The sequence below is a fragment of the Hypomesus transpacificus genome, chromosome 16 (genome assembly GCF_021917145.1).
Source record: "Hypomesus transpacificus isolate Combined female chromosome 16, fHypTra1, whole genome shotgun sequence".
Classification (NCBI taxonomy): Eukaryota; Metazoa; Chordata; class Actinopteri; order Osmeriformes; family Osmeridae; genus Hypomesus; species Hypomesus transpacificus.
In genome coordinates, this window is record NC_061075.1 from 3856809 (window position 1) to 3868915 (window position 12107).

A 12107-nucleotide genomic window follows, 5' to 3' on the forward strand; every position below is an offset into this window, starting at 1 on the left:
GTGATGGCGACAATTCATCGACCCAAAATATCTATCTCCTACTGCCCAGGGCTACCACTTAATTAGGTATATAATTAGATGTAGCTTTACTAGGTCTCTAAAAAAGTTGAATCAATGGGAACAAGACAACACATACTTATGGCTTGTAGTAGCCGGATATACATCAAGCTGCTTTCTCTACTTGGTAACTTGTCTGTGATGTAGTACCAAACAAAAACAACTCCAAATCAGTATGTCAGCTGGTGCTTATCCATGTTAGCATCTCAGTGCTAAGTCATATAGAGCTCAATTTTTTTTTAGCAAAGCTACCCGTCACATGTTGAGTCACTGCTTCCCATTGCAAAAGAGCCAGAACATCTATAGAGGGCAGAGCGGTGGCAAAGTTAAGCAAAGCACATAGGGCGGACGAAAACACGAGGCTCTTACCTGAGCGTAGCTGTTTGATTCGTCCGTTACTTGCGTTGGGGTCTATGGGCAGGAAGTCCTTGAACCAGGTGATTTCTGGGTCGGGGTTGCCGCTGGCGGCACAGAGCATGGTGGCAGTTCTGGTGCGCTCCACCACTTTGAGCTGGGGGCCCATATCTATGTTGGGGAATCCCCCAGGAAGCAAGTCCTCTGTGGAGGGAAATGGAAAATTGGTGAGGTCCAAATGGTTTCAGTTTAATTCATTCACAACTTAAGTCTGTCTGAGAGGCCCACATTCATCCAATGTTTGGGCCCTCACGTTGACGTGCTTATATATTGTACACAATGCTGATAGAAAAAGAATATTCCAGTTCATTTCAATAGAGCGTGATGTATTAAGTGAGAACAGCACTGCCCACAAGACAGCACGAGTTGCAAGTACAACTGCTCTATTAGAGTTCATGTCTATGGGTGGAAGAGAGGCTCATGCAGCGTTGTCAAATAAAAAGCCTTGCCTCCTCGCCCATTTTTAGAAAGTCAACTGGTGTGCTAAACTGGTAGCTAAACAGGCGGCAGGCAAGGGGAGTGGAAATAAATGTTTCACTGCATATCATTGGAAAACGTTATCGGAATTTAGGCTTTAAATCTGCATCAGACAGACACAACTCTCGAGCTGGGGATTGCTCTGTGTGCATAGACAGATTAGCCCAGTAAACCAATGGAACACATTAGGATCATCTTGATAAACCCATCAATTGTGCTGGACTGAATCCCTAACGTTCTTAGCTATCTTGCACCATCGGTGTACAGACCAATCGGTGCAGAGGAGCTGGAAACTAACCTGATCGGCAGGTAAATCCTGGTTCCATCTGCCTTCCAACTTTCTGATTCGAAACAGGTGCAGCGTAAACCAATCTAAGAAGCCACGCAGTGCCCTGCTAAAACATAGACGCGCTGTATGTGGAATCTCAAGTACCTGAGCGCCGTGTGTTTTTAAACAAACATCAGTGCGTTCCTGAATCTCTTCCTCAGGACTCCAAAACACTTTGGGTTCCTGATTGAAACCTCGGGTGTGACACCTCGTTTATAATCTTGCGTTGATTCAACGTGCACACACAGCGTTGTCAGGGGGAAAAAAAAAGCGTTGCACGTTGCTTTAGCTAACCTTAGCGACGGAAGCGTTAGCATGGCCGTCAGAACACTGTCGGTTCATCCCCTGTCTGAGCTGTGGTGTTTTAAACCCTGACCTCTACACAGAAATGTTGAGCACTGAGTCATCTAGTGGCATGTGGAGCCCAGAGCGAGCCTGCACTGTAATTTGCATCAGGCGCCTCGGGTTTCATCGCGAGGCAGACTCCACTGAGGACGACAGGGCCAATGGCACGACAGAGGTCACCTATCATCTCGAGGCGGCGGCCATTGACCTCGCGTGAACACAGACGTCGCGGGGAAAAAAGACGTCTGCCGTGCCCAGAGACAGCGCAGCTGAGGAAACGAGGCCAGAAATTGTCGGCGGAGTCACAGTAGAAAGCAACCAAAGCCGGGCTGAGGAGATTTGAAATGAAAATCCAACTGGCAGATGACAAAGACGAGGCATGTAAAGAACCAGAGAGAGACAAGTATATCCACAGAAAGACAATCCTTGAGACAAAGCCTGAACCTGGTTTGCTCTCTGGTATGGGGGCTGACACCAGCAGAGAGCGATTAATATTTCAAAGTCGAGTTCCAAAAATGAGACATTTGTGCTGTTTTAGGCTCTATACCGAATCCTCTTCATCGATAATTAACTGAGTTTATGTATAATCTCTTTGTACCCAAGTACCCGGAGGGTAAAAACAAGTTCAAGTTGGTAGACAGTAAACTTGAGCCCACACTGTATGATAGGGCTGTGCTAGCGGTTCTCCTTACCCTCTCTCTGTAACATAACGTTGAATATACAAGTCTCTCGACTCCAATACCCCTCAAGTTATATCTGGGTAGACCATGCTCATACTCCACACTTGTAGTCTGGCCCGTTCTCCAGACGCAATCCGATATGGCTGACATTCCGGACCTTTCCAAGCTTCACATCGCATTAAGGCAGCCGTGACAATACAGAAGCTGGGAGGGTACTCATCTACCCACATCCAGTAATGAAGCCGCAAACATACACTGAGTAATTGGATTTGAGGTTAATGAAATCGGGCAAGGCGATGGAAGGAGATCCGTTGGAGATGCCTGGAGGAGCCCGGAGTGGCGGAAGGTGGGCGATGGCACGTCGGAGGACAAGTGTAGGGGTGGGGGAATCATGGAGCAATTATGCTGTCATACTACTCCTTACCGCTGCTCCAATCTGAGACTCCGACCCCCCCCCCAACAGTTTTTTTGACAGCCCGCTGTATAAATATCTTTGCGGTGAACTTGCTCCAGACCCGGTGTTGGATCCAATCCGCCCTGGAGCTCAGAAGCGGTGGAAGTAGAACCCCTCCAAATAAATACATCACAGTTAAGGGATTTCTTTTTGAGTGAAGGGTCAGACCACTTGAAATGGGGGATGGGATGCAGAAGAAAAATGTCAGGCACTGGCAAGTGCTGATAGGAGTCAGGCTCTCCTGGGGGGGGGGAGTCCCTGCGATTATATTTCTCGATGACGCACGCTGGTGTCCGCCTCAAAGATAAGTCTTCCGCGCTAATTGAATCAGGCCCCGTGCGACCTCATCGGTCAGTCGCGATGCCATTGTTTCGCTCGCCCGAGGGTGGTCTCTCCCTCCCGCGGATGCTTTCGAGCATTCGTCACCATGTGAAAGAATCCAGTCATTCATGCTGAAGCCAGGGGTTTTTCACATGAGACGCAATTACAGCCTGCGATGCAATGCTGCATTGCCTTACTTGCGTTTGGGGGATACAGCTAATGTGCCACCGTGCCAATAACTATTACAAACAAACCCTAATTGGAGGGCTTTCAAAAGAAACCACCTCCTATAAATATCCACCCTGGCTGTTGCCAGCTGAGTTTGTTTGAACAAGAGAAGGGGAACAAGGGAGAGTACCATTTTCCCAGCGTGCAAACCAGGTGTTGTACTCTTTTTGTTGCCGCCTTTTGTTTTTTTTTCTCCCCACAGAGCTTTTGAAAAACCATTCTCGATGTGTCCCATCAATCATGGAACTGGTTTGTGCCACGCAATTATATGATGGCATATGCCAAGGGGTGGCATCTGGACATTTCGGTCTGACTAGGCACTCACTGAGAGGTGGTTAAGCCATACTGACATCTGCAGTTGTTATGGCGATCACCACTGAGGCCACAAACGTTGGCCAATCAATTGACAGCAGGCCTTGGGGGTCTATATATCATATGCACCCTCCAAGTGCTGAAGTTGACCTCTTTTTTTTCCCAATCCTTCAAACTCAATGTGTTTTTACTGTCATTGAAAAGGAAAGGGAATTCATTATCTGTAATTTTCTTTAATCGTGGTACGCCGTTTGATGTCGTTACACAAGCGACAGGTGCAAAGCCTTTAATATGATTGGCTTGTTCAGCGTTCGAACAACTCTTTAATCTGACGACTCATGCCTGCTGTCATAGTTCCTTTCACCTCGGTGAGCAACAGCCCACCCTTAATATGTCCATCTCCATCTATTCTTCACCTGACAGGACCCCACTTTCCCACAATTCATCACCATCAAATCATCTTTCATTTTGGCCGAGTCCGAGTGGGTGAATCAGAGCATTGCGGCGCAAAGAGCAATTTGATTGGCTGCTTTTTGAGCCGCGCGACAGCCATCTTGGGTCAAGGGTGTGCCGTAAGGGTGTCAACCACTCCAACGGGGTGGCTTCAAAGCCATACTGGACTTGAGCCATCAATTTACCAAGACGAGTGGGTGGGGGAAAAAAAACGGACTTTCTCAACACTCCGGGCGACTGCGGCAAATGCAGGAGGAGGGCGTGTGCGGTGGGGGGGGGGGGGATCTACCAGCCATCGCACTTATTACTCATATTATTATTTTCACTTACCGAAATGATTTAATTTCATCAGTGGCGTAATCAGGTTAACTGATTACCTCTCGCCACCGCCTGCAACGGGGCTTTAGAAAAGGCTGGGCATTTGATATTGCGGCAGGAAATGTGAGAGAGCAAGAGAGTCGGGGGAAGGGAGAGGGAGAGAGGGAAAAGTGGGAACAGGAGGGGGTGAGGGAAGAAGATTGCCACGTTCCCGCACGCACACACTGGCCTTAATATAACCATAGCCTTTGAATAAATAGACATTTAACTAATCCGCGAGGGCCAGCTGTTTGGACTCTGGAGATGGTCAATTTCATTTGCGGTGCGACTCCCACGATCGACAGGTCAGAGAGAGAGAGAGAGAGAGCGAAAGGGGGAGAGGGAATAGGGACACTGTGAGGAAAGGGAGACAAAACAGCGAGAGGAGTCAAGAGCGGGAAAGAGGGAGAGGGAGACGGTGGGCTGGTCCTGGGGCAGTGGAGGTGTGTCCTGGAGGTGGTCTGGGTAGGAGTAGGGTACACGGTGGGGCCTTGGTCCTGGCTGGGGCCAGGTTCAGTAGATCCTCTGTCAGCATGGATGGAGAGAGAGAGAGAGAGAGAGAGAGAGGGGAGGGCAGCAGCGAAAGGAAAACTAATCACAGCCTTTTCAGGCGGGTTCCGCTCCCCTTCGGACTTCAATCTCAGGTAGATAATGGGTATTATGCAGCGTGCACTCAACCTCTCCCGCTCCGCTCGCTGCACTTGCACAGTCCGCACGCGGGAGAAGCGACCGGGTCCTATTGGTATTCTCCACGCCGTCCGATGGACCAAGGGCAGAATTTACATCCAAATTTTTAAGCAAGAGAGAGAGAGAAAATCATTTGGAGAGCTCCAGATTGCGGCAGAACGAGTTTGTCTGCTCAGCTTTCCAAACATATGGGCAGAACTAGTAAAGTCAACGATTCCCCGGGTCTTTCGGGGTTGAAAAAAAGTGAATCGATCACAAACTGACGCTCAAACCTCTGGTTGTTCTGAAGACATCATCCAGACCACAGTGGTTCAATAACTCTCCCTTAATAGGCTACACTTATAAAGCTATCATCACATCTGGTGCATGGCAGAGTAGACTTCACCACAGGACTTGTGTTCCACAACCATGAGAGCAGCCAGGACCCAACTTCCAAGAACGTTTCCAAAAACCAGCACAGTAAAACCTTGTGGTCAACCTTTTGACATGTCTTAATGCTAAAAGAAGGTTTACGCAATTTGCCAAGTAGCTTTTAGTGGAGACCGGCGTTGACTGTTGAAAGAGAAAATTCACGAGAATCCACAACCCGTTCCCATGAACCCTAACCAAACGACAAACTCTGAATCACATCGCATTTCCAATCTCAATCTCTCCATCTCGAAAACCTTTTGTGTCAATATGTACAGCAACCGGTATGTCTCAACCACTCACTCTAGCTCTGAAAGAGCTGTGTGCCAGAGGTTCTGCTCTCCACAGCTGGCCAGCGGATTTGAAGACCGGTGTGGCATGGAGAGTCCGGCAAAGGCTAAGGGGCCCTTCTCCCTCATCTAAGCTCACAAAGAACACAACCGAAACAAGTGCCCCCAACCGTACAGTACACAATCTCTCAATCTGTAACAGAAACATCCGGCACAGGCAAGGGACGAGCGATTGTCCAGGACAGCTCCAACAAATGTCCCCACCACGAAGGAGAGGAGAAGAAGAAAGAAAAGCCGCCAAATGGCGGCTTCTTGTCTTGTGCTCGTCGGGATGCTGAGTTGCCTTGGGGAAGACAAGGCGAACTCCAGGGGAGATTGTAAAACGAGGCCCGGACCCATTAGTGGAAGTGCTTCTCCCACTGCGAGCCGTTGGTCAGTCATGTCTCGTTTCGTCCTGTGCGCACTCGCTCGCGTTCACCGCTTTGCTTCCTGCCAATTAAATAGCTTGGCAGTGCGTCAACTCAATTATTAGGTCAATTCCCACGAAACAACCGCTGCTTCGCTCGTACTTATTCACAGTCCTATAAGATACTGACTCAATAAGAAACACACAGAAAAGGAAGCTAGACAGTGTCCGTGGTTTATGAGGGCATAGGATCTTAGGACTTATAGAGAAAGGCACAACAGATGAATTCTAGTTCCCTACTACTGCTTTCTATTTGACTCCTCACATTGCCTGGTCCATTGTCTCCCAGATATGAGAGGGTATTTGAGGCAAGTGTCTGGCAGGAGAACGTGACAAGACTTCAGTCACCTTTCCTGGAGCAGGCCGCGAGACAAAGCCCTCAAGACCCCCGGCCAGTAGTTGCGTCGAAAAAAAACGAGCTCTCCTGCTTACCTTATTCAAGGAAAGCCAACGGGCAAACGTTTCCCTGCCCATGCAGCTGTCTCCAAAACATCGACTGACGAATACAGACGCAAGCACCTGTAAAGGTTTCAAGCCAAATTGAGGGGAAAGATAATTGAGGGAGATTAAGGGGCGATTGGAGGAGGGGTATTGTCCTCTGGGGCCATTAGCTTGGTGCAATTAGGCCCGTAATATCAGGGTGGTGGTAACCTCCAGCAAGCAGAGCAACAAATATGAATATGTTTTGCGGTGAATGGGAAAGGGGCAAATGGCTGACGGGCTGGTAATTGCTCGTTGTGGCTAATAGCTGTGGAGGCAACAAGCAGCCAATGGGGATGGAAGCGCGGAAGGGGGGAGGGGGGGTCACAGGGGGGACGGACCCCCGCTGGGAGAACGACGACAGAGGCGAATGAACACGTCGCTGGAAAAGATGACAGGCGCGAGGGGGAGAGATGTGAGCGGAATGATAACGAACCGGAAAGGAGAGAACTGGCATGAGAGACAGATGTGGTGGCGCGAAAGGGAGGGATCTTTACATAGCTCTCCCTCTTTCCTTCCAAAAGGCAAGACGTCGGATATCGTTTCAACGGGATTTCCCCGAGAACAGAGGTGCTTGGCTAGGGACTGACCACAGGGGCTAGACTTTAGCTCGGTCAAAAGGACCGCATTCAAGGTGAAGTCTTCCACGGGGAAACCAATTGCCCTCCACTCCCTCCCACACCCAAACGTCCCCGAACGACTGACGCAGGCCCATTCTGTCCAAGTCTATTCAGGACAAAAAGCCAACAGTAGTCAACACAAGAACAGCTACTGCTCTAATCGGAGGCCAATTATGCAATGCTAATTTAGCATTCCGCGGCTTCTGGAAACGACACTTCGGCTTGGTCTCGCTCGCATCACGATGCAGACGCGCGCACGCCGACCGTTTGCCCGCCGAACAAGTCCTTTGTGACGGGAGAGCGGCTTCGAAGGCGAGCGGCGCGCCCGGGGAACAGATGTTCCTTTCGAGTGGTCCACAGCCAATGGGAACGCCCGATTGGGGGTCAGTGCCAGCTGAGACTGACGGCACAGGCGGCAAAGCGGGCGGGCAGGGTTAGTGAGGAGGCAAGGCTGGGCCAGGCTGTGTGGACATAGGGTGGCGTGCCGCGTTTTCTCTTTAAGGGGTGGGGGAGCCAGAGTGTTCTTTAAATATGAACAGCTGCTGTTCAACCCAGTGGAACCAAGGCACTGCTCCAAGACAGAAGCTCGGTAATCATGAGAAAAGCTGTCTGGAAAGCATCTTCATTTCCACCCTCTCTTTCTCTCTCTCTCTCTCTCTCTCTCTGTGTTTCTTTCCCTTTTTCCTGAGCCTTCTTTTGCCTTTAAATCCCTTTCAGGGACTGAAGGTCTGTTTGCAAAGGTTGGCCTAGGTGCTACCTGTGGCGAGGCATAATGCAGTTATTATTGCAGTCTTTGGGGGGGGATTTGAAAGGAAGGCCCGAAACGAACTCTTGGTGGGAGGAGAAACTCGAAGCCTATCAATTTCGGCCAAAACTGCGGGGCATTCTGTTTGACCTCTGCGTTGTACCGCCTCGGTCACCCGGGGTGTCGCCTCATGTTTATTCACGAGGCCCGCGGCCCTCCTGGCCGCCTCCCCCAGCTCATATTTATTCATGAGCCGGGGGGGCCCTCTGAGGGTTGGCGACTCGATCCGTTTCCACGGGAACCACCCTATCTCTCACCATGGAGACGGGGTGTTTCTGATGTCTCGGTCCGCTGTGCACGTGTAAGCACAGGAGAGTCTAGAATGTACACTATGGATATGGATGGTTTTGTTTTCTTGGAAATCTGAGCTGATAAGGAAGTCGTGGACATACGGGAAGAACAATAAAGGTTGTAGGGGCAATCGAACTATTGAGCACGTATCCTTGCAAAGCCATCCTGGACGACACTGATCTTTCAATTTAGACTTGACCAGACAGTTGAGGATAATCGGACAAAGGACCCCGTTTATCGGAACTTTCCACTGAGTAGTAAACCAATCAGGTGCCAGTAAGCCCCGGAATCCCAACCTCTTCCCCTCTTGGTCGCTCTGTAGTTTCCCTCTCATGCCTCCTCCTGCAAACCGGACCACCCCACTTGAGCAGGCGCTACACGGAAATCGTTGGCGAAAGTTTGCCGAGCCGTGATCCCCCCCCGGGGGTTAGAGCAAAAAGATTCCAGCCACTTATCCCCCCTGCCACTACGCCTCCAACCCCCCCCCCCGACCCAATCCCCTTGCTCCGCTTTCCCCCGGTCCACCAATCACAGCTGATTACCGGCTCTCCAGGTTTCCGGGGATCAAAGGATTGGGAGGCTATAAACTTCCGTCATAGTGAATTTCCTCTCAACGCCTTCCTCCTCTTTTTTTCTCTCCTGACGGTCCAGGAGAGCTGTCGGTCGGCGTGCGGCCGGGGTGCAAATGCGTCTGGGATTGAAGAGTGGACCGGCGGGGCGTGAGGTCGACCGGAGAGTACGGGGCTGTCTGTTTTACCATCATCGCAGACCGTTGATGGGGGTATTCAGGCACAAGCTTCTAAACGAGCCTGGAAGAATGGCCCGACGCCCACATGAATTCCCCTCTCCAAGGGTCCAAGGTTTCCGCTGCGGTCAGTTCACCACGGCCAAAAAAGGCACGCTCGCTGCCAGCGAGTCCGCGAGCGCAGCCCCAGCATGGCAGTTGACGCAGGTGAGCCGCGTGGATCTTAACAGATCTTAGCGCCGCGAAACAAATGTTTGACGGCGCGGCGGCGCAGCTGAGGGGTGATGAGGGCTGGGATATGGCGTGTGGTTGAGGGGGGAGGCGGGAGATAATACAGCGGGCAAATACAGCTGGGCCTCTCTGTTCATAACGCGCCTCCGCCGACTTCATCAAACGAGGGTCTGCTGGGACTGTCTCCACGGAGAGGCACCCCCCCCTCCCCTCTCTCTGTCTGTCTGTCTGTCTGTCTGTCTGTCTGTCTGTCTGTCTGTCTGTCTGTCTGTCTGTCTCTCTCTCTCTCTCTCTCTCTCTCTCTCTCTCTCTCTCTCTCTCTCTCTCTCTCTCTCTCTCTCTCTCTCTGTCTGTGTGTCTCTCTCTCCTGTGCTCTTATCAGGAAACTCTCCCTCTTTATTTTGTTCTCGCTTTCCCTCTGGTTGTTTCATTTCCTCCCTCGCCACCTCTCTTTCACCACCTTTTTCTTGGTCTTTCATCGGTCCTCGGGTCTGACTTCCTAATCATCGGTTACCGTTCCTGCCCTCTCTCCTCACTCATCACCTCCACTCCTCTCCCTCCCCCTCTCTCTGTTTTCAATGCATTCTTTCAATCCTCTCACCGCCCATTTTTCTGGCCCCATCCTCACTATCCTTCTCTTTTTCTGTCTCTCTCTCCCTGCCGCTTTATCTCCTTCTTCTCCTCTGGGCTGGGGGCTTGGAAAAGGGGGAGAGCGGGTCAGAGGTGAGGACGGAGAGAGCTGCTCTCTATTCTACTTGATATCATCAGAACCGATGCCCACCTGCTCCACACGCTAGACTCACAATAACCCTCGTCTCTCTCTCTCTCTTTGGCTCAATCGCCATCTCTCTCTCTCTCTCTCTCTTTGGCTCTCTCTGTCTTTGGCTCTCTCTCTCTCTCTCTGTGTCTCTGTCTCTCTCTCTGTCTCTGGCTTTGGCTCTCTCTCTCAGTTCACTGTCCTCCCAGGAGAGGAGGTCAGTTGTAAACTCTCCCCATTGTTAAAGCTATCCCGCTCAGTGGAAAGGGGACCAGCAACCTCTTCTCTGCCCAATTAGGCTCATGATCTGTTGTTGGGGGTGCGGCGACCTTTACCCCCACCCCAGCATGCAAGAATTACCCATGAGCCAGCGAGGCGCTGAGATCGGCCAAGGGTCTAGGGAGACGCATCGTGCATTAACATAAACCCACACGTACACAGACCCTATATACTGTGCACGCAACGCATCCAATATACCTGCCTGCCTTCTCTCAAATGTCACCTGTCTCTGTGGAAAAGCTCCATTACATGGAGATGGAGGTAGGAGGTCTTGTGTGTGCTGTGGAGCACGTCATCTGCATGGTCTAGGCTGAGGAGAAGAGAAAGACCATTTTGAACTAATAGGATACAGAGAGAGAGAGAGAGAGAGAGAGTGAGAGAGAGAGAGAGAGAGAGAGAGAGAGAGAGAGAGAGGGGGAGAGAGAGAGAGGGGGAGAGAGAGAGAGAGAGAGAGAGAGAGAGAGAGAGAGAGAGAGAGAGAGAGAGACAGAGACAGAGACAGAGAGAGAGAGAGAGAGAGAGAGAGAGAGAGAGAGGGAGAGAGAGAGAGAGAGAGAGGGAGAGGGAGAGGGAGAGAGAGAGAGAGAGAGAGAGAGAGAGAGAGAGAGAGAGAGAGAGAGAGAGAGAGAGAGAGGAGAGCAGAAAACAATGGTCGGTGGGTGGTCAATACTAATCCGTTGAGATTCGTCTTGCCTCTCACCCCTTAAACCTAGCCATGATCATCATCCTCAGTTTTCCTCCACAACCCCATGCACAAAGGCAAAAAAAAAAAACAGAAACACACACAAACAAGTTTCGCAGCACACACGAGCAGAAACACACAGAAACGCGCGCCCGCTTTTGCCGACACGGCGGCCGCATTGCAAAGTGCCCCCCCCCCCCCCCCCCCGGGCTCTCTAATGTATGATAATGCAGATCCCAGGCCCCCCCCCCTCCCCTCCGCTACGCTCCGTTACCCCAAATCATTCAAGGCGCAGCTCTGAGAACACCCAGAGGCTAATACCCGGCGACTCCCCCCTACCACCCAACCCACCCACCAGCCCCCCCCCCCCCCCCCCCGCCCGCAGCCGGGACGCCCTTGTCGACCTCACCACCTCCTTAGTGGTGAGAGCATCCAGAAAGAAGGGCGGATAGACAGACAGAACACGAATGCCGCGTTAACGAGAGGGTGCGACAGGGGTTGGAGGAGGGCTTTACACCAAAAAAGGAGGGAACCACATGAAGGAGGGGCGGAGAGCTTAAGATGGACGCTTAGCAAAAGATGTCTTTAAAGCTTGGCCCGATGCCACAATCCACCGTCTCCTCCTCTCTCACTCTACCTGCCCTTCCCTACTCCAAAGCTTTTTAATCTTGGGAGATTGGAGTGCTAGGCTATCTGCGCCACGCCCACACCAGTATTTCACTCCCGGCTCGCTAGAATCTGATTGGATCCTTCTTGCCCATAGGGAACTGTGCCTCTTCCTGGATACGGTTACTCAGACGAGAGGGTTTGGGTAGCGGGCGGCAAGCTAGACTGGTTGTAGCCGTGGCGTCACATTCTTTCATTTACCGACAGCACGTGTCAAAACCCATCCAAACCCAACCAAGAGACAGAGTGAGGATATTTTGTGGCTGATGATTGG

The 12107-nt window shown here is 51.2% G+C and overlaps 1 protein-coding gene across 1 annotated transcript in view; it reads right to left on the bottom strand.

The window, feature by feature from the left end:
• Positions 1-12107, bottom strand: part of ptprsa (protein tyrosine phosphatase receptor type Sa) — a 135357-nt gene that overhangs the window by 78808 nt on the left and 44442 nt on the right. Inside the window, 1 exon segment of the mRNA XM_047036833.1 lies at positions 427-615. Within this exon segment, the coding sequence (XP_046892789.1) occupies positions 427-615 (189 nt within the window).